The sequence below is a fragment of the Watersipora subatra genome, chromosome 1 (assembly GCF_963576615.1).
Source record: "Watersipora subatra chromosome 1, tzWatSuba1.1, whole genome shotgun sequence".
NCBI lineage: Eukaryota > Metazoa > Bryozoa > Gymnolaemata > Cheilostomatida > Watersiporidae > Watersipora > Watersipora subatra.
In genome coordinates, this window is record NC_088708.1 from 67,857,801 (window position 1) to 67,881,086 (window position 23,286).

A 23,286-nucleotide genomic window follows, 5' to 3' on the forward strand; every position below is an offset into this window, starting at 1 on the left:
ATCGAATGCCTAAGTTGATTTACTAAGGCCCAGCACTCTTTTGTAATGTATCAGCTGATAATCGGATGCAATTTTTTTTATAAACCGAGTAAGCTCTGAACTGATACATTCTATTTTTTAAATACTTTTTTAGGTATAAAGACCTTTAAATATTTAACGTTCTGAAAAGTACTATAGGTCATGACTATATAAATTTCAGGAAGATTGTCCACAAAGTATTGAATAGGTGTGATTCAGTGTAGCTCAACTTAATTATTTGGGCATACGCCACGAGCTCCGCATACAGGTGGCCGTTTGAAGCTGGAGGTGGATATGGGGGATGAGGAGAAAAGCAGAAAACGTTCAAAATAATTGGTATAAATAAGCACTAAAATAAATAATGGGCTTAAAAGATTTGTTTAAACATTCACAGTATAATCCACTTTTTTCTCTCACCTTGCCCCACATGTCAGTTCTTCCTCTCCTCATCTTGCTCCACATGTTCTTTCTGAACTGATGCTGCTACTAACTGCTCACGGTTTATTTTAATTACGTTCATGCATATCAGGTATTTTTGTATATAGGGTAGCAGGGGTGTCCAAACTTTTTGCAAAGGGGGCCAGATTTAGCGTATTAGAAATTTAGGAGGCTAACCTTGGCTGACATTTTTTTACATATAACAGCAAATAATTTAAATAGATCTTGCCGAGCCAATCTGTGTTTCAAATTTGCTTTTTTATTTTAATTTCAGCTATTTTAAGCATGTGTTTTGGTTCGTTTGAAACATGCATATCAAAATTGCATTGACATTATAACTGAAATTTAATAATCACTTAACTTCACTTTTTTAATACTAACTTTTTTTATAACAGTTGAACAGAACTAATTGTACTCTTGGATACAAATTAAATTTGAAACGGGAAACAGTATCTCACTATGGCAATTTAATAGTTATAGAATTTTTAAACACAATTACAGAAAAATGAACAAGTAATAGGCTTATCAACAAGTGCAGGCCTCATTTAAAATATGACAGTAACTATAAATGTTGATAGGATTTTTAAATGTTTAACATGCAGGTAACAGCGCTTCTGTCCAAGTTAGTAGCTCTTTCAACCCTGGTAATTTTTGTCAGTGGTGTCAGTAACCCTAAGCAATCTGTCCAACAATCTTAAGTTTTTAAACTTTTATTAAATATAACTAAACATGCTCATAATGATATTTAGTAGAACATCAGTAAAAAGGTCGAGCAACCCACAGCAAATGTCATCAAACAGAAAAAAAAACAATGCGTCACCATTATTTGGGCCAAAACTATAAAGGTTTGTATGATTTAAAAAAGACTCGTAAAAACATTAACAGTAGCATCATGTCCATTGAGCACATGCTCATCATCATTTCATGACTCAAAATATGTGGAAATTATAGTTAATATCATGAAATTATTTATTTGCATCACAATCATTTATGACCTACCAACAAATGAGTCGTATCAATTTTTTCGCGATACCGTTCTAATACAATTTGTTATCAAACTGAAGGAAGTGAAGTTATTTGAAAACTGTTACAAATGGATGAGACATTTCTGGGCAAAAATCTTGTGCAGGAATTAATCTGATTGGTTTACGCTGTTACTTAGAAGCTGCTTTTGTAAACAAAGCCATGTGAATGCCAGAATTCCAGCTGTTAGGGATTTTGACACACTCTACTCAATGCTGGAAAATTGCCCGTTAGGGTTCAAAGGGTTAATTCTTCAGGCGGGCCCATTAAACTTAAAACCCCTGGGGTTTTGAGTTCAATGGGTGGGCCAGACGTTATTGATTTTATGACAGAGGCTGCGGGTCGAATGAAAATTGACCCTGGGCCGCATTTGGCCCGCAGGCCGGACTTTGGACATGCCTGGTCTACATGAAGACTGCTAAAATATTACCAGTAGACAAACAGATCATTATCACGTAATTTAGTATGAATCAATTTTAATTGCTAGATACTTGAAATTTCAGCATTTGATATACGAACCAACTGAACTTTAAAAGATTCGTAAGCTATATGATTTTTCTCCATATTAGTAAAACTTGCTTCGTAGGCTGACTAGATTATTTTAAAAATCCAATCACCACCATCTATACTGTGTGAAGGCTATTAAACAAAACAAAAACCTATGACAAATTAATCAACCACGAATGCATAATAAAGAGTACCAATGTTAGGAACCCTGAAAACAGAGATGCTTTCAAGCAAATCACTCGATAAATAAAATTAATCTTTTAAACTTGAGCAACAGCACAAGCAATCAAAATCATTAAAACACAGTTGTCTCAAGTACATGTGTAATTGCTGTCTTTTAAAGTAAAATAATGGTGCAAGGTGTTGACTTAGCAGGATCTTCAACAATTTCTTCACTCAGTGTTGGAACCTTTTTTAATCATATGTCCTTGTTATTTGACTTGCTATTGAGCCTATTAGTTGGATCAGCATTACGTCACACATGTACTGACATTTTTAGTCATCCATAACTATCATCAGTGATGTAGATAAATGTTTCCCAATTATCACTGCCGTCTTCCAGGTATCATGTTTGTCTGTCCTTATCACCTGTATGAAAAGGCAGTCAGCTTTTAACTCATCACAGTAAACTCTGTGAACACAGCTGTCGGTGCTGCAGTGCAAACTTGTCGTCATAATTTTCCATGCACCACATTGATAATAGCTTAAGAATTTTAGATCTGTATTGCCTACCAAACAATATAATTTCAAAACTGTGTTCACAGCTAGAAACAACCTTTTCTTTCTTTTTCTAACAAAACGCATAAGCACCTTGTTTGACCTCGTCAACCTTCAAGAAAAAAGACCTATGTTTGACCATAGCTCTCAGTCATACCAGCATGAAATAGAAATTGTTTCCTTGAAATCTCAATAGTCCAGAAAGTTTGCCTTTAAAAATAACTAAAAAGCTTGTTGTGTGCAACCATTTTTTGGTTTGCATTATGTGTTGCAAAGATGAACTTGAGAGCTTGTGTGGAATACTAGCTATGTTTCTAGTAGTACTCTCTGATTTATATAATTTACTAAATCTACTCTCAAAAGTCTACCCTAAAAGCCACTAAGCCTATCACTTTATGCCTAAGACCATGTTGTACGTTGTGTGGCCAAAGGGATCTCCCGATGTTTGCTACATGCTTGAAAGGTGCCTTTAGATCAGTCTGAAGATCTGCTTAGTATACAGACTGGCTAAGGTAAACTCTTGTGGGTAATCTGCAGGAGTTCATTAGTCACAGTATAATTCTGCTCATCTGACATCAACAAGTGTGATGCATAAAAGGTGGCATGTTCATTCTGAACTAATACAACTCCTGAGCCCCACCTAAAAACAACTGTATGGCAATAGACTTGTTTGAGTCGCAGTAAGCTAAAAGTAGCCGTCTCATTACTACATTCTTGACCTCAAAGACACCAATCTACATTTGTTTCTATACAAAGTACTAATTCTCCATCAGCACTTTCAATAGTTGAATTAAGTAGAGAGATTAATAATATTAATCAATGTTGAATGCCTTTTTCTATCTTTTGGACACACTATCTCAGTGTTCACCTTGATCTTACCATGATCAGCTCTAAAAGTTTTGTTTCACACCATATGACCAAGGTATAGACTGAGCGAATTAGACACAAGATTAGTTGAATTTACACTTATTCTTAGTTACTTGGTCTAGCAGTGGCTTTAGATTGTTGTCACACTCATGTCGGTCCTGGCCAGTTATTATCGAATTCTCAAAATCCATAAACAGGAGTAGTAAATCAGTAGAAAACTTGCCATCTCATTTCTCAAAAGCTTTCGTTGAAGATTTAAATCCAAAAAAGTGATAGTGGCCACCATACCTATTAACTATACACCATCAACTATACACCATCAACTATATACCTATTAAGTATAGTTAATAGGTCTATGGTGGCCCCACACAACATTGGAGCTAGTAAATGCGCTTACTAGGACTTGGTACATGGTCAGAATAGAGAACTAGATAGATTGTTCTTTCTCACAAGTGCTTTAGTGACATAATTAGGATCTAATAAGAATTGAGAGACTCTTTCATTTTGAATTTGAGACTCCCAATTCTTTATATCCTAAGTATTTCAACGAAGCAGTAATTATTGAAGAGATTGCACTCAAATTTGAGGGAATAATCTATTTTTCCATTCTGACCATGTGCCAAGCATGAGCGAGCCCACTTATTACTTTTAATGCTGTGTGTGGCCACTATCATTTTTTGAAAATTTATGATAAAAAAATCTTGAAGAAAGCCACTCTCTTCTTTAACCATAAGCTAAGTTATTATTGATTATAAATTGTGTTTTTAGCTATCTCAAAGCTTCAATAGTTAATAGATTTAATAGATTTAATGTCATAAATCTTTATACTCCAGAGTGTCTTGACTAGCCAGCTAATCATTGGATGAAGTCAGAAGAGCCAGGCCAGTCACAGAGGTGAAATTAGTGAATATAAAATTAAACTAGCTTAATAAATCATATAGCGTTATGATATCAAATATAACAAAAATCTTTTACCTACATAGGGTGTTGGCATGTCGAAGTTAAATATGGACCATGGGTTTATTCGTTATATCACCAAGAACCAATGGGATAGGTGAGTAACATATCCGTGGTTATTCATTTCAAGTTGTTATGTTGGAATTATTGTTTATACAGATAGTAAAAATATATGTTTTCATCGGAAGCACCTCTATGCTGGAAGTAATTTTACCTAACGAGTCTAATTTAGTATAAAAAGTACCTTTTAGACTTTGTTGATAACAGTTTATTTTTACAATTTATTTTTCACAGTAGTTGGAGCTCAGAAATGTGAATGAACAGACAAAACTGGCTAAAAACCAGCTTTATCGCAAATAAGTTACACAAATTTATGGTATTATGAATATTTCTGTATAAAACAAACTATACAGTTAGTTTTTCATAATTTTGTAAACTATGCTCGGCATGTGTTTTACAGGGATAAATATGAACAAGAGTGTCGTCAGAAACAACATAAACTATCAACTGGCAACAAACCCAGACGTCCTCCTCAGGCAATTTATACTCCACCTTCTCGGTCACCAGCTCTCTCTTCACCTTCATCTGAAGGCTCAGAGAGGACGCAGGAAAACAAGCGTAAGTATTTTTAGTTTATTTGGTTTGATTGAAGCTGGTTTTCATCAGTTGGCATGCGCATTGGCATAACAATTTTAATAAATAGTGCCATCTCACTTACTCATTATGCTATACATGATACATTACAACATAAAAATGAACATTCAATCTGGTTGTGGATTTTGTTAGACTAGTACCCTTGGCAGTCCCGTGCACTGTGAGAGGTCGTAATGAGTAATCACTATATGCATAATTAATTAGTCAAGTGGCAAAGTGGCTGATTGGTTCAGTGGTTAGGATGCCAGATTGTCTAATGGAGGGTCTGAGTTCTATTCCTGAGTGAGGCAATTTTTTTTTCTAAGCTTTTAGCATGGCTACAGATGAATTGATGAACATTGATCTTATTATAGTAAATATTTTCATTTCTCTCCTGAACTATACTTCATGCTTATTCATCTACAATCGTATCTTTTAGCCGTTGGTAAGCTGAAAACATCATCATTCAACTCAAGGGTCCACTCCATTACTGCATCATCCGTTAAGTTTTTGGAACTATTTGATCTATGATGAATGCATTATTATGTTAGCTACACTATACCTACCTATATATTGACCTATATATTGACCTATATGTTGACCAGCTGTTTATTTTTTAGGCGAATAAAAACTAAACCGCTAAAAATATTTTACCAATTTTTAGTGTAAATTATCCCTCGAGTGACTCTCGGCTGCCTTAATGAAACTCCTGGAGCTATATAACATTTTTTTCAGTTGTAGTCAAGTATCATATATTTGCATTTGTCTATCCCTGGAAACGACCATAATTATTTATCACTTGTTTATTGTACCTAGAAATACTTGCATTGTAATAATAGCAGTGATTGTGATACAAATGATAACTGTAAGAGTTCATTTTGACATCCTTTTATTATTTTTTAACAGCGTCGAACTACAGCTTTGTGGACTCGCACAAGTATATTCGTCTTCTCCTTTATCTATTATTTATTTATATACATAAATCTCAGTGTTTGTACATCGTCTGTGATTCTGTGATTCGGTCTGTTCAGTTATAACTATTAAAATCTTGGAATGAAAAGCTTTCTTCTTGCTGGATTGAACTCACGAAGATTGCGACCGCAAGTTTGTAAACCAATCATGTTATAATCACAAGTCTATGACGGTTCCTACGATTCCATCGCTTTTACCATATACCCTTTTTCTGATTGCTCACGCTAAATGATGTATTAATTGATACATTATGCCTATGGGTTATAATGCCGCTGCTATAAAATATTTTTCGCCTAACTCTATGAAACACGATGCTTTTTCGTCCTCGCCATACTAGGGTGAATTTGTTTCCGCCATACGATATCGACAAAAAATGTATCTCGAATTTAAAATTCGGCGATTATTTTACTGATTACGACGAAACAACAAAAATGTCCGTATGCTATTCACTGAAATACCTCCCACAACGCCGGAAATAGAGATATACGTTGCTCGCTATCTCAGTTCAGCATATTCGTTAGGGTAAAATGGATTCGCAAACAAATAAGTGATGAAATTTTAGTTTGAAGTTTAGTAGTAAAATACATACTAAAACTGCCTTCAAGTATGTGTTGAGCAAGCTAAATTCATTTAAGTTAGATTCAGCGTTTATGTTATACGTCTGTCTCGAAGGTAAGAACTCCCTATGGTACGTACTGCACGTAGTACATTGTAATGTTACATTTTCTTGCTGATCATAACCTTTAAATACACAAAGGTTATTGTAGGTAACTATAGTCACTAGGGTTAACATATCGTTTTATTACTCAATATTAATGATGATCATGATTTTTACCAGGAGGTGTTTGCATTAGATAATTACTATAAATTTCTATACTACTCTATACATTATTTTCGCCCTATGATGCCAACAATGAAATGAATTAAAATCATATATATATATGATTTATAGATATATATGATATCGTATACCAAATAATTTTTCATTATAATCGTAGCAAAACAGACTTTATTTGGCCATTACTTGCTAATGATTTCACATTTACATTTAAATACTTTTACAGTTTTATTTTTCCTCCCAATTTATTTCAACAAAACACTTTCATGATATGAAATTTAAAAGTTACAGTTGTTTGAAAAGTTTAAAAACCGTTACAGCTGTTTTCTTTTTTCTCTCAATTCATTTGAACTGCACAAAAAAAACTTTTCTCATGATATGAAGTTTAAAAGTTAGAATGGTAAATTTTGTATATGTTAAATAAAAATAAATTTTCTGTTCAAAGCCTTTTTTATTACCCCAGAAAATCCGGGCATTCAGCTAGTTAGTATATGTATCTATCTCAGTCTTTGTTTGTCATCTGTCATTCGTGTGTCCAGCTATGGCGATAAAGTTTTAGGAGGAATGGGAAAAAAACTGCTTCGCTCTGGAATTGAATTTGAAACCCCGGTTCAGCGGACACATTCTGCGGTTCTTCTAACCACTACACCACCCAGCCTTACATTACACCCAGTCTGCTAGCTGGGTGTAATCTGGACATTATTGTGCACATACTTATTACACCTGCCAATCTTTAACGGCGACTGATTAAAAGAATACCCACGCTTCAGTAGCTCGATTGAACTAATTTAAAAGAAGATTTTACTAAAAAAGAATATGTGCCCAGACTTCCCGAACATGCTATAAATATATGTACAGTAGGTGCTCCTACAACATAAATAATTCGTTCCAGGAATGTTTACATTATAGGGATTTTACGTTATAAGAACAGTAAAATACATGTTAATTACCTAATCCATTTCAAGATCTTTTTAAACTCGCCCCTTTGGCCATGCATAAGAAAAAACTTGACCTAACACTTCTAATTTACAGCCCACAAATTAGAAGAGTTATGTCAAGTTTTTTCGTAACTGCAGTATTATTGATTTGCATCGACAACTTCTCTCCTTTTTCTGATTACAAGTTTTATGGACTATGATTGCGGAATCTTTTACAATAAGTTGATTGGAGCGCATATTTTCGACATTCATTTACAACGATTTGCTTTTTTGTTTAAACGGCAGAGTCTGTTCTGCAAAGTAAACCTAAGAAGAAATATTTCATACGTCTCCAATAAAGCAAAACAACAAAATATTTTTACTATGAAAAAGCAGTACTACTTTTTCGTTGTCTGTCTGTACACAGGGGTCAAGGTTAGGATAAAAGAACTTTCGACGATACTCCAACTCGTTACATTTAGATTGGTAGACCGATGCTGGAACACCTGCACCAATCGATCGCCTTTGTATTTATGAACATTTGCGCAGCAACTGTTCTCCGTTTTGTCAACACATCTGACGGTCTATCACAACGAACTAGAATGTCACGAAAGTTGTATATACAGTCAAACATGGATAACTCGCCCACGGATAGCTCGAACACATGGTTAACTCAAATGGTTTCTTTGGTCCATTCCCACGTAATGATAAATTGCTATAGATAACTCGAACTCAACACTGTTAATTCGAACTGTTTTTTGCCCAACGGCTACCAAAGTCCGAAACGGTTGTTATCGCTTTAGAAAATCACTTTATTCCAAGCCATAGAGGTAAACCTCAACTTTTCGTAATTCATAAGCGTCGTTATTACCACCATCGGCAAAATATTTTTGTCAACGACTTTTCTTAAGGTTTAGGGAAATTTGATTTATACCAAACATCCGCTTAGCGATCGCCCTTCGGAAGCAAGGTAAAGTGAGGTAATCTTTGCATAAACTTCAAGAAAAATCGGCAAAATTGATCGTGGGTAAAACGCTCAAAAGAAAAAGATGTATTTTCTTCTGAGTATTTCAACAACGATCAAGTTTTGCGAATGTCAATCTAAAAAACGTCCTGGCAATAACTTCACCTCAAACAACAAACCAATCTCAAGTGATAGAAAAATCTCTATACTTTTTGATAAAAACGTTTTAAACTTTACATTAGAAGCATTTAATTTGAAACAAGCCATTTGTGCTTTTGATTTATATTATAGTTTGTATATGTACATGTATCTACTAATAAATAAGTAAATACATGGACTAATGACAGTGCTCTGATAACTTGAACGCTCTGATAATTCAAACACTTTCTCTCGGTCCCATGAAGTTCGAGTTATCCATGTTTGACTGTATGTAACAGATGTAGTAGTAATATACATCAATCTCACGCGCGTCATTTTTCTCTCGCAAGTGCGGTGAGATTGAGTAACATTCAAATAACGTAACTTTATGTTATGTGGAATTTACATTATAGGAGGTATACGTTATAGGAGCATTTACTGTATATGTAGCATAATCTCAACCTCTTAGCATACACAGAAATAAACAAACACCATTTAAAAGTAAGAACGGTGAATGTCATATATATATGTTGATTTAAAATAAATTTTCTGTGCAAAAAATTTTTTTATTATCCGTGCAACTCTAGGCATTTGCTTAGTAGGGTATATATTATAAATGGCTAATTGCACTCTTTTGTTAAGCATTGAATTACGATTGTTGCTGAATTATCACCACAAGGTTGTGTGACACAATATACAGTAGGTATATAAAAATGTGTGTTGGAGTCGCCTCCTCATGAAACATACTGATGTTCATTTATTACTCCATTCTTATGAATCGTAATTATTTTGTTAACAGAACATAATATGAATATATATTGTATATACATGTATATACATATATACATACATATATATTCTGTTAAAACAATTAGGATTCATAACAATGGATTAATAAATTATTCTACAGTATGTTTCGTGGTGAGGCGACTCCAACACCTATTTCTTCAAGTTTTATCTGGTATATATGTAGCTGTAAAAAGTATTTCAGCAAAATACCAGCTAACTCTTTACAGCATCAGCAGTAAAGTCTTGCATGCACTGTGTCTTTTCATCTCTATTGTTTGATACAGTTTATATAGAGAATAATATTAACTTCACTCTTGTTTTTCTGTCAGCTTAGTTTTGGATTCTTGAAGTTGAGATTGCACGGAGTCCGCTGTTTCACGTTGGAAGAATTCAAACAAAGCTTTGCTCATCAGTTTTATGGGTACAATGATAGGGAAATGAGAACTACAAAATGAGAAATAGCAACTTACAAAATGATGCATTTTATTCGGTGTTTGTCTATTTTATTATGTGTGTATTTGTCTATTTTGTTATGCGTGTTTTTGTGTATTGTTCTGCATAGAGGCTTCTCAGGTATTAATTTTGCTTATAGCTAATCTGGTCCAACATTCTAAAGTAAGGGTTTGTTTCACTGATGAACATGGACAGACTCACGACTTCATGGTTCATAAGGTTGGTAGGTTCCCTAATTCTCAATCATCTCTATGACAACCTTACCCAAATCTTTCATCAAAAGTTTTAATGACAGACTTTGACAAAACCTGGTTCAGTGCTATTCTATTGTAGCTTACATGTCAGCACCTGTCTTAAAACTACAGTTTTTTGTCCATAGTGTCCATTTTTTTATCAATTTTCTCATCATGAATAATACATTCAATAGCATACCTGATATAATCCCACGACCAAACGAGCGGAGCGAAGTTGGAGAGTTTTTATGATAAATGCATGTGCACACAACTTACAAAAATTATTCATCAACAATGAGACGAACCCTTGTTTTGAAATCTCATCAACAAATTTAACCATCGTTTTGTAGTCGTTAAAGTATAATAACGATACAAAACACACTTAAGCCTATTTAAATATGTTATCAAGTCTTTGTAAACCGTCGGCATTATCTTAAAACTTACCCATCTGATCGGATTATACACAAAGAGACAGATTAATTTGGATGAAAATCGCCACAAAACGCTTGAAAAGCTTGGTTTAATAAAAGTTAAGACCGGCCTACGATACGTCAATAAAGCCATGCGACAGATAGTAGAACTATTTAGCATTGCGCATTTCACGAGAAAACCGTGCTCAATTCACCAGTCTATGGCATTGTTTACTTGTAATCGAATTTATTCGAAGGTTTCTGTAATAAACGTAGACCGTTTGAGGCGTAGACCGAATTACAGGTACGAAATTGTGGTACACAGTTTATCAGCCTATGTTTTTTTGTCCAATCACCGAAGGTTTCATTAATTAAAATGTTAGCCGAAATTCCTTACAACTTATGTACAAGCTAGGGCGGAACTACACGCCCTTTTATGACATTTTTTGTTTTGCTGCAGTTTCAGACGCACGAATGCTCATACTTGCTTTCTGTTAAAGATCGCTATCAAAACCATTCTACATTCAACGCAACCAACTTTGAAACTGTGTATAGTACACAGTAGCTTGCCATTTTACTTCTAATTTTGCATTTCAGAGTTATAATAAACATATTTCCTTATTGTTGTTGAATTACATACATTACAGTAGATTAGGCCTACAGCTTTATAACACTTTTATAACAGCTTTTATTTTGCTGCAGTTTGCAGAAATCTTCCAGACGCGTGAACGCTCATACTTGCTTTCTGTTAAAGATCGCTATCAATACCATTCTACATTCAACACAACCAACTTTCAAACTGTGTATAGTACATAGTAGCTTGCCATTTTACTTCTACTTTTGCATTTCAGAATTATAACAAACATAAATTATTTCCTTATCGTTGTTGTTAAAATACATACATTACAGTAGGTTAGGCCTACAGCTTAAATTAATATTTTTTTTATCGTTGTAAAACAGGTTTGAGATGGTAGTAGATTAGGTGTGATTTATTATTGTATTAAACCAAGCTTTTCAAGCTATTTCTAGAACATTTCTATTTCAAACAAGTCTCGTTTACACTATACTCTGTCAATTCCTGCTGAGAACTACTTTTTCAGCAATCAACAATACCCTTTCTTTTTTCCATTATCACTTTGGTCGTGGGCTGTATGACAGTGGAATTTCTAGTAGTAATAATAGTAATAATGATATTAATAAGCATACTTGCAACTTTTGTATAAAATCATCATACTTTCAGAGTGACGACCCTGTGGAAGTCGCAAGACAGTTTTGTGCTCGGATGGGCTACATTGATGTATACATCCAACCTCTGGCTCAGCGAATTGTAGAAGAATGTTCAGTCTACTTTTCCCCAGCTACTCAGTGATTAACAAGGGCATATGACTTTGTCGACGATCAACTAAAAAGTATTTTTATTGTGTACGTGTGCTCTTCAACTTAGCAAAACAAGTCAATTTTACAAACCTGATGTTTTTAAGTTAAAGATGAGAAGTCATCTGCCCTTGCTACCTGCTCAACAAATAATTACAACTGACAGCTATAGCATTCTGTTACAAGCATGTTTCAGAGGTGTGAAGCAATCATTAAGAATACTCAGCAAATATAATTTGGTGCTTCATATTTTACTAAAAGAATATGCTAAATAATCTCTTTAAAAGGCACCCAATCTCTGCCTTCATCCGTCTTGGTCTGTTATATCAGTTCTTGTTTAGAAAGCTTTACCTATAAGGCCATATCATACATAGTTGCTAGTCAAATCTTATCAAGTTGTGTATAATAAACATACATTTATTTTATCATTTATGTCTGTATTTTTCGTCTGTTTGTGGAATTTATTTTGAATTGTAATATAATGTTCAACTGCATGGAGTGCAATTATTTATTTAAATATAAATAATGCTTCCGATACACTACACACTGTATAAATGCTTAAAAATCACTGCTAAGCATAACACCATGAAAAATATGAAAAAGCCTATTGGAAGAGAGGTACTAGACAAGAAGGTAATGTTTGTGCAGCCAGGGTCTTGTCATGTACCAAAAAACAGTTATGCAGGAAACCAACAGAAGAAACATGGCAAGGTTTTCTGCCCGCAACTCCGCTGGGATTTTTCCCCCAGCTACAGGGTAAAGAAATGCCTCTAGAGTCCAAGGTGGTTCACAACTGACACACTCATCCATTTTCTTTTTCTCATACCTGCAAGACGAAACCAGATAACTGATGGCAATTACTGTCATACCAACAGATTTATCTTTTATGACAACTGTCATGGCAGTCAATCTTAGAGAAAGGAGACAATAATAGCGACTGCAGAAGAGATTTTAGTTGATGATAATATACGGTGAATGCGTTTGGGTTAATGACAACAAAAAGCTAGCCTGCAACGAATTCAAGCTAAATATGTAACCGTAATCAGGGAAATGGTAATTGTAGTGCTCTGCCTTTATTCATTTCTAACCATAACTTTTAGCATTTCTGTTTAAACATCGAAAGACAAGATGACAAGTTCTATCAGCAATCATTAAAAATACCGGCTATGCCATGTCAAAGAGTGTCATTAAGTGACCGCCGTCATGTCTCAGCAAGCACCTGCTATGCAGTGCCATTAAAATACCTGAGATAGGTTTGTGCGAGACCACAGATCAAAGCAATACACCTGCAGATTTTGTCGACACTGTGAAGGTTGTGCCCATGGAGTTTTTCATAATATTTTCACATTATTTACTGTGCATCTCCATGGATAAAAGCAATATGATAGTTTCGTTGTTAGCTCAGTTGATGTGGGGTGTGTGTGAGCAATTGGTTCTCTCATGCTCGAATTAGGGTTTCAAATATTATTTAAAACAATTTTTCCCGTTGTGAAATTACAGGTTTCACTATGCTAATTAAGCAACAAAATTCAAAGAGTGATAGATTACATCAGACAGGAACTTTGGATGATGAAGAAATGGGGCTTCCAAAAGATGCGTCTGAAGGTCACACCTCGCCCTTCATTTTCAGAATTTAATTAATATAATGAGGCAAATTTGTATTCCTAGCAAACTCATTCTTAGATGTGTAGAGCTTATTATATAAACTCCCCGTAGTACGAAACCAAAATATACTTCATTCATCATTTACTAACCTCAGGACAACGACGATTGAATCTAGTGCCCACGCAAGCCAGTTGATTGGATAAAGGGCTTTAAATGATTGCCGATGATTGGATTACCAGTGCTCTATTGGCACGCATCCAATATGTTCGTACAACCCTCTTTGTAACGGAAGGCACAACACATGGAGAGTATGTAAGGCAGCTGACTACACAGCTCTTCATATGGGTTCAAGGAAATCTTCTAGGCAATAACCCTACTATCTCTTAGACAGTACCATTACTATCACTGAGAATAAAAGGTTCGACAAGGTGCAAAAAATGATTACTTCTGGAGGACTATTACTGCTGTCTTGTATCCTATCATCGATCTTCTCTCAGGTTTTGGCAGGTACTGTATAAATACACACATGTCCATGCTTCAAGCAGTCTGTGCAAAAAAGCAACCGTTTGTAGCTTAGTAACTACTGAATAGCCTGTAGTTTTATAGCTTAGAGTTGATGGTAAATTGTATGTGAGCTTGCTCTTGTTAAAAATATTGGTTACGTTATATGCTAGGCTCCGAGGCAACGCATTTAGTGAAGTAATTGCCCGTATCAACAATTCTCTAGTATTTGCTGTGTCAGTCTGGGCTGGAAGGCTATATGAGCTGTCACTGTAACGCTATTATTGCCAGGTTGCAGCTACGACCATGATAGAAAAGAGTTCCACTGCGGGGAACATGGAGTGTGTAAAACAACAGAACTCAATAAGCTTTTGGTGATGAGGTACTGCGTCTGTGACAGAGGATACAGCGGAACAGAGACATGCAATAAACCATGCGGTAAATTTTTTCATATAAAACTTGGCTCGGTTGGTCTGTCAGTATCCAAGGATAAATGGCAGCTATGATTTGACATTTGCTATTCAAATAAGTGTTGCTAGACGTTTTTCACAAGCCCATTAATTATCAAAAGGTGGCAAAATAGGCATTTGTGGCCAGGTGGTTTGCAGTTGACACTAGATGACAGGTAACTTATTGCAATGTAGTCTTGCAGTTTTGCAGTCGACAAGGAAAGGGGAGATGGGTGAGAGGATTAGGTAGGGGTGAAGCGGGTAAAGGCTGACCTGGTGGTCTTACAATTGATAAGGATGAAGGAGATGAAGGGTGAGAGGCTGGGACAGGGGTAGTGGCTGACCTGTGGTCTTGCAGTTACTATGACTCAACATCTAGCGGTTCAGGGTTCAGGTGAACAGCAGTATCAACTTTGGAGGTCAATGATAATTATGGTGAATATAGACTGTGTGACATGAATGATAACCACCGTCTGTGAATATGAAGCACGCTTCCACGTGAATAAAATTTCAATATATTTTTATATCGTTATTTTAGTCCAAAAAGATATATAGCACCAAATTTATTAATTGGAATAAAATAGATTTAAAAACTAGTTCATGAAAACCTACCAAACAACAAAAACATACTTCCTGCTCTTGCTTCTACGCTTGTGAATTCCCCAAGAAACGCCGAGAGTGATTTTAGTTTGAGGCGACTTCAAACTCGGCTAAGAGTGTATCTCAGTCTATTATAGACTGATATTTGCATAGATATTTGCGAGAATACCTCAATAAGTTATGCTAAGCATATAATATGCTTAGCATAACTTATTGATATATTCTTACAAATATCTACGCATGCAACTCTGGATGGCTAGTTTTGAACTGAGAATAGTCATTCCAAACCTTGATTAGAGTAGCGATCAGTCTTCAATTGAGATCACGTAGTACTTACTGTTTTGCCGACAAAAACAATGGTAACGTTATTGTTTCTACACGAACAAGTGATACGTCGAGGAGAAACTGTTTTGTGTTCTCTGTTGAGTGTTTTAAAGAACTCAACTACTACCGACTTCAACACTAGAATAATATTGCATTATTTTGATGCCACATCATTGGTTCCTACGGTAGAGAGAGCTTCGATCCGTGCGGAGCAGAGCATAGAATTACCATCTTAATGCATATCCACTTTTTACTTGAATATTGGAATTTTTCTACTCATAGTTCATTCCGTCAATATTTTCTTTAATTAATAAAATTACATTGATATGTTTTATATTATAACAAAACTCCTCATTTATCAAGCCCATTGACTGGGTGAATGTTTGCAAACATGCGGCAAAGTTCCAGACAGTCAAATATAACTACCAGATTTGCCTGGCCTTATATGAAAACACTAACTATCGACCATCGAAGAACTTGTGATTGCCCCTGCTGAAGTTCAACTGTTTAAACGTAGACAATAGTAAAAAGATTGCTGTAGATAACAGCTAAACTGCTGTAGATAACCACCAGACTAACTGTTAGTCCGTACTAAAACCTAGTCTAATGATTCTTGCCTCGTCCCGTTGTGTTTCTATAGTGTAATTTGCTGCTAGTGTGATGCGACGCCAATGCATATATTCTAGGGCTTCTCTAAGGAGATTCAACCGGAATGTCAATGACCTTGAGACACTTCAAAACCTTGACAAACATTAAATACTTCAAAAGGTATTTGAGCAGGAGAAAAAGGATTACCACTGATCCATTAGTTTATGCAGAGGCTTTCAGCCACACAATTTCTCTTGAATGAGTTGATCTTCGCGCAACATATTTGAGTCACCTCATTGGTTCTCAAGCTTAGTCTGTATCCAATCAACAGCAAGATGGACCCCCAGGGTGCAAAAAGCATACCTTTCCATCCTTCACTACGTTTTTGGTGGTTACAAGTAAAGCTATTTGTGTTTAGAAGTAAGAATCGTTGATGCTGGGCTAGCCACTATCTCCCAGTCTGGAGACATTGTTTGACTTGACACTGATGAGCGATTTGCATATTTCTATAAGGGAAGCCTCATGAGAGGTAGCCAAAACATTACCACCAGCCGAAACATTGCCACTCGGGTCACCACAGTTGGAGGTCATTGCTGAATATGAAAAAAAACTGCCGATCAATAAACCCTGTTGGTGCAGACTCAAGTATTTCATTTGTTCTTCGAATGATTTAGACGTGTTTCTTTTGCAGACGATTGCTGCCAACAATTAGCTGACCAGTGCTATAGTAAACGTGTGACGGCTCACTGCAGAGTGCCCAGATGCTTGTCTAAGGCCCTCAGTAACAGGAAATGCCCTGTAAACTCTCCATCACGAAAGGAAATGAATGAAAGGATGCTGTCATACTTATCTGTATGTAAAAGGAAAGCAAGGGCATAGCTGACTCATAACAATCTACTTTTACCGAAGCTCCGCTGAAATTTATAATCACTAAAACGGTATATTTTTTTATTGTAGCATTTAAAATGGAATGTTTTGCATTTATTGTTGATAATATTTATTGACTTGGCTGGTTAACTAGTTAGTCTTTCTCTGATGCCTACCTCACCTAATATATTATCATGAATGGCACAAATGGTTCTTAACACAAACACATTCTTATTCTGATCAGATCAAACTGTGACTAGTAATTTATATTTCAAACTTGTAAGCTTATAAAACTTGTTCTGGCATTAGCATTCAACAAAAAATGATATTTTTCATTACATGCCAAAACAAAAAAGAGAAGACAGAAATCAGGAATTAGTGAATGAGTTGAACAGAAAGTGTTTTAAAGGTTGATGATCTAATAGTATAGGAGTTGGGATAGTGACGGCAGGTTTAAGTAACAGGAAGTTCATAAACTGAACCATATGATGGCGGATGTAGTATGTTGGTATAGGGAATAATATTTGTCCTATGTGTGGAAGGATAAATAGAAATATTTGGGGTATTCACTATGTTTCCATGACGCGCATCATGCAGATTTGGAGTTGTGCACAAGTTGTCTTACCCTGCGAATTAAGTGTTTCTATGGACATTCGCATGATGCAGATTGACTCCAGCGCCTTTTTGAGAAAAAGGTAAAGAATTGTACACCATAAGTTAATAACTAATACATTAATAATTGATAACATGCGATGCAGTTAGCGACGTACGTGTTAGCGACACAAACACGTGAAACTCGAGTGAGAGAGGAGGACAGAAGTATTGAAGATGATTAAAGTTGAGTAGCTGGTATTTCAATGCGCGTCATTTGCAAGTACTGTTTCTATTATTCGCAAGCATTATGGATTCGATAAAGTTTTGTGAATTGCAAAACTTGCATAGCTTGCGGATTTATGCCGTTTCCATGATGCGGGTAACTTGCGGATTGGCTCAAATTTGCGCATCATGCTCGTCATGGAAACATAATGATCGTATGCACAGGGTTTTTAAACCTGTAACTTGATTAACATTTGTTAGTTATTTCATTACCCAAACACGCTTATTCACTAGAGCATGCCATGAACGGATCTAGATATGCCTTTACGCAAACTGATAGTCTAGGTTCTCAACCAGCCTGGTTCTAAATTCTAATAGTAAATATTGGGTATTGATGAATAATAAATCACTATCTAAGTAAGAAGTTATTTTATAACCTCTGAGTGAACCTTTGGTCTATTGCAAGTGAATGATTTATGACTTTGTCATGTGTAAGTGCTGACTAGGGCAGAGTGAGTGGCAACTGAAAGGGAACCTAGTCTAATATTTCTTCAGAGCCCAAGAACTTAATGAAAAACGTTCCTACATAGAGAGACCTGCACGATTATTCAATATAAAGATATTGAAGAAAGGAATTTTGCTATTATCTTGGGAAAGAGAAGTGAGCAACTTCCTGTGACACACTCCTATGAACATAGCACCAGCCTATTTCTCACATGGAAAAATCTTCTCAGCAGATAACAGAGATTTTATCACTTGATTGTAAAATCTCTAGTGTGGAACTCTCAGCCATAAGTTGGTGAATGCCATACTTTTGAGGATTAGATAGAGCAGACACAACAAGTTCCCAGCATTAGTATTGACTGTGAAGTGTTCTGTTTTGAAAGTTTGATGCTAAATTTCGCTAAATTATGCCTGAAAGATTTCAGCAATGTATGACTGAAGATCCTGTGAGAAAACTTTACCGATCGACCGTAATCCTAATTTGAAACAAGCGCTTTGTTTAAATCCATGAAAAGACACTTAGCTTATGCCACAAACCTGGAAATTAACGAAGGCCTTGTGGATGGTATCTCTATGTATTCTGTGCTGAAGGTCAGAGAAAATTTTCCTTCCTCGCAGACATCATGCTGACAGCGAAACTGCCAATCGCTTGAAGTAACCCTGATAAGAACGTATACATAGACGCGTATACATAGATGCGTATACATGACCATATATTGCAGTGCAATACGCTACAGACAAAACCTTTTCAATAGATGTGGCGATGCTAGAATGACTTTGATCAAAAAATGTACATGACACCAACATAATTCTTTCAGCCAAATCGTCTACAGACGCTAGTAAAAAAGCTAAAATTAGAGCTATTCTACAGCAGTGAATTGTGTCAGCCCATTCTTTATAACGCTTTTGAATAATTTGTCAAAATAAAATATGTCAAATATTTCATTCCTGAATAAAAGAACTCCCAAATCTTCCACTCGCCTCCAAATGTGAAGGCAAGCATTTACTGGTGAGATGTCAGCCCTAATATGCATCACTGGCACAGAGCATATGACAAGCAACCTGAGAAACCGTGATTAATAATTTCTTTGAAACGTTGTGAGCAATATTTAGAAATCCGAGATGCTCATGGGTGATTTAATTAACATGACTAGCATCTCTACGTCTATTACAAAAGCAACCGTAGAGACCATGAACATGTGGGTAATAATAATGATTAAGGGGTGATTCATGACTAGACCGTAGATGATACTACTAGACCATAGATGATACGGCATAGACAAACAAATGAGCTGAGGTAAGCATAATATGGAGTAGGTAGATGTAGAGATGAAAGGTTATTTACAAGAAGAGAAGATATGAAAGCTTCGGTGTTAAAAGGTGATTAGAGATGTAATGGTTATCCACTCACTTAAAACTAAATGCACAAATAATATTAAGTGAGTGATGATAGCCAAGTGCCGAGGTCAGCGGATATGTAGGTAGGAGAGCTAAAATATCCACACAAAACAAAACTAAGATGCCATAGTAATTATTCCATGTTTGTAGTAAAAGTGAAGTATACAGTATTTAATAAGTGAGAGTGAAGTATATGTAATTAGTAAGAGTGAAGTATATATAATAAGTGAGAGTTAAGTATATATAATAAGTGAGAGTGAAGTATATATAATAAGTAAGAGTGAAGTATATATAATAAGTAAGAGTGAAGTATATATAATAAGTAAGAGTTAAGTATATATAATAAGTGAGAGTGAAGTATATATAATAAGTGAGAGTGAAGTATATATAATAAGTGAGAGTGAAGTATATATAATAAGTGAGAGTGAAGTATATATAATAAGTAAGAGTGAAGTATATATAATAAGTAAGAGTAAAGTATATATAATAAGTAATAGTGAAGTATACAGTATTTAATAAGTGAGAGTGAAGTATATATAATAAGTAATAGTGAAGTATATATAATATGTAAGAGTGAAGTATATTTAATAAGTAAGAGTGAAGTATATATAATAAGTGAGAGTGAAGTATATATAATATGTAAGAGTGAAGTATATATAATAAGTAAGAGTGAAGTATATATAATAAGTAATAGTGAAGTATATATAATAAGTGAGAGTGAAGTATATATAATAAGTGAGAGTAAAGTATATATAATAAGTAAGAGTAAAGTATATATAATAAGTGAGAGTAAAGTATATATAATAAGTAATAGCGAAGTATACAGTATTTAATTAGTAAGAGTGAAGTATATATAATAAGTAAGAATGAAGTGTATATAATAAGTAAGGGTGAAGTATGTATAATAGCAATATTCACAATAACACCAGATATAACACATATTCAAAATTCATAAAAACACACCATTGAGTGTACAGCTTGCATGACTAGACTGTTTGAAAGTATGTTAATACCTTACTAAATATTCCAGAAGCAATTTATAACTTTAGCATACTATAATTCTCTTTGAACAATAAATGGCCAGTTTATTTCACAACTATACATGTACTTGTTGTTAAACCTCTTCTAACTGGCCCATTTGCTGCCATAGAACTGGCCCATTTGCTGCCATAGAACTGGCCCATTTGCTGCCATAGAACTGGCCCATTTGCTGCCATAGAACTAGCCCATTTGCTGCCATGGATGTTACAGAACCCGAATGGACTATCAAACTTACTGAACTTTCACGCCATAAATGAGGTATATGGGGTATCCGGCTGATCGACCTGCGAGTGCATATAATACAACCAGACGAGCTGACGTGGGGACACTCGCACATTTGCCCATCAGTGATACCTGAGGTTCTTCGGTGATCGTCTCAACACCTGATAGAGGCATATTAGTGGCAGTGATAGGATCTGTAGTCGCAGTTGTATTCTCATCTGATGAGTTGTAGGCACTTACATCTCTGTTAAAAACATGATGTACAGTGGAGATAGTTAAAGATGTTCAATTTATAGGAGGGGATTGACCGATTCTGAAGTATTTAGTAAAAATATCCCTTCCACTGCGGAGATTTTTAAATGAGCAGTAAAGATTAAATAAACCACTCATAATGCAGAACAGCATTACCAACCAGACAAGCAAACACTTGTTAATAGAGTACATGTAATCATGTAATACCACACGGCTGAACAAACTTATCGTAAGCATTGCCTGATCTCACAAATTGACTAGAGAAATGGAAGAGAATGTAAAACTCAAACCAAAAAGTAATAAACTAACGTGTTTTGTTATGCAAAATCAGAAGAGCCGTACTGTAAGCTGTGGTATCCTAGAGCCTATAACTTGTTCTACTAACAATGGTGTGCACAGGAATGCTCTTTACTAAGTAAGCTGCCTTTTTGGTCTGAACAAAGGTTCATCTCTTCTAATCACACACTTTTGAAAAATATTACCTTTTGCTAGAGAGTAATACAACCACATTACCTGAAATATTTATACTGCAAAAACCCAACAATCCCACAATTTAAGCCTATAGATTATAGACTTACAGCCAACACTCCAAGCCATTATCTGCCCTTGATAAAACATGTAAAACAGAATAATACTGTGATGTGCTGAGAACCAAATGACAAAGGGTACAGTAAGAAATTATTCCTCCGCTAAACAAGTTTTCCTATAAACTCCAGACTTGGACAACATGAAATAACTGCAGTATGTATATGCTATAAATTGAGTGTTGTTAGACTGTTTGATTATGATGTGTCTACTAAGATTATGATACTCCCTAAGAGCAGACTCCAGCTTATAGCACAACTCACTGCTGAGCATCATATACAATGTTTGATAGATCATATAATTGCTGGATTAGCATAATTTTCATTACCTTATTAAAGGTAGCCACTGGCTCCCATCCTTGTAGTTGGGGGTGCCAAACTTGCTAATGTAGATGTCATCAGAAATAGCAGGGAAGAGCAACTCCAACTGCTGAAGCACGTCCAACCTAAATGTGAATAAATAGATCCTACTTGGTAAACAAGTTATACAACCATGATGATGACGTCTTTCAAGAAGCTTACAAATGAGACAACTAGTAATAAACTAGTCACATATCAGCTGGAAATTCAACAGAGTTAATCGCTTGCATATCTTTTAGAACCATCTATTGGACTAAACCCGAAGATAGCACTGACCTGAGGGTGTCACAGTCTGTGAAGGACTCAGCAGGTATTATTAACTGACACTGTGACATTTGATTGGATGCAAACTCTAGCAAGTTACTACCAGAATTTTTGCATAGTCCATCAACACCTTGAAACAGATCAAATTATACGGAATTTGAAACAAGGGGGCGACTGACACTTTGAAAAAAGGAGAGCAATACTTCGACAAAACCTCTTGAACTTAAATACAGCTGTAGGACTTTTTACTACTTAAGAATATATGCTATTTTTGATGACATTTCTCTATGAATATTAGCCTCGTCCTGTAACATGCATTAGGCAAACACGCCTACACGTATATATATTAGCATCTGGGATTCTATGCTAAGGTATGTCCTATTTTCAAAACCACTTATTACATTACACATAGATATATATACCTATGACAGGTATATATACCTATAGGTATATATATCTATGACATTACATCATAGCAAAATAATCAACTGGCAGTAATTAGTATTGTTCTTGAAGAAGCTCATGATTTGACGAGTTAAGTAAGTGATGGCATGCTGCTGTCATGTAGTGACAATGCTTGATAGTGTTCTCATGTCCTCTAGTAGAGAAACACACCGTTTTTATAAGCTACCTTGGGTGGTCCTAACACTGATCAAGGGCTGC

The 23,286-nt window shown here is 35.3% G+C and overlaps 3 protein-coding genes across 4 annotated transcripts in view; 2 read left to right on the forward strand and 1 right to left on the reverse strand.

Annotated features, from left to right (window-relative positions):
- Window positions 1–12,784, forward strand: LOC137401486 (UPF0561 protein C2orf68 homolog). Of its 2 annotated transcripts, none has more exons than XM_068087872.1 (5): window positions 1–88; window positions 4,554–4,624; window positions 4,988–5,145; window positions 10,371–10,450; window positions 12,115–12,784. In XM_068087872.1, exons 2-5 carry the CDS (start codon window positions 4,563–4,565, stop codon window positions 12,241–12,243), a joined length of 429 nt encoding a protein of 142 aa, XP_067943973.1. In that variant the 5' UTR covers window positions 1–88; window positions 4,554–4,562; the 3' UTR covers window positions 12,244–12,784. The 2 variants fall into 2 exon arrangements, with proteins under 2 accessions (XP_067943973.1, XP_067943965.1); XM_068087864.1 differs by lacking the exon at window positions 1–88 and adding an exon at window positions 4,396–4,464.
- The window catches only part of LOC137390744 (tectonic-2-like), a 17,103-nt gene continuing 6,598 nt past the window's right edge, over window positions 12,782–23,286 (reverse strand). The window contains exons 8-12 of the mRNA XM_068077070.1: window positions 22,636–22,753; window positions 22,329–22,445; window positions 21,177–21,407; window positions 19,040–19,162; window positions 12,782–13,074 (exon numbers count right to left, since the gene is read on the reverse strand). Of these exons, the coding sequence (XP_067933171.1) occupies window positions 12,870–13,074; window positions 19,040–19,162; window positions 21,177–21,407; window positions 22,329–22,445; window positions 22,636–22,753 (794 nt within the window). The 3' untranslated portion in view covers window positions 12,782–12,869. The remainder of the gene's footprint in view (window positions 13,075–19,039; window positions 19,163–21,176; window positions 21,408–22,328; window positions 22,446–22,635; window positions 22,754–23,286) is intronic.
- On the forward strand, window positions 14,155–17,383 carry LOC137385426 (uncharacterized). Its single transcript, XM_068071880.1, has 3 exons — window positions 14,155–14,161; window positions 14,619–14,792; window positions 17,007–17,383. The coding sequence occupies exons 1-3, from the start codon at window positions 14,155–14,157 to the stop codon at window positions 17,192–17,194; spliced, it is 369 nt and encodes a 122-aa protein (XP_067927981.1). The 3' UTR covers window positions 17,195–17,383.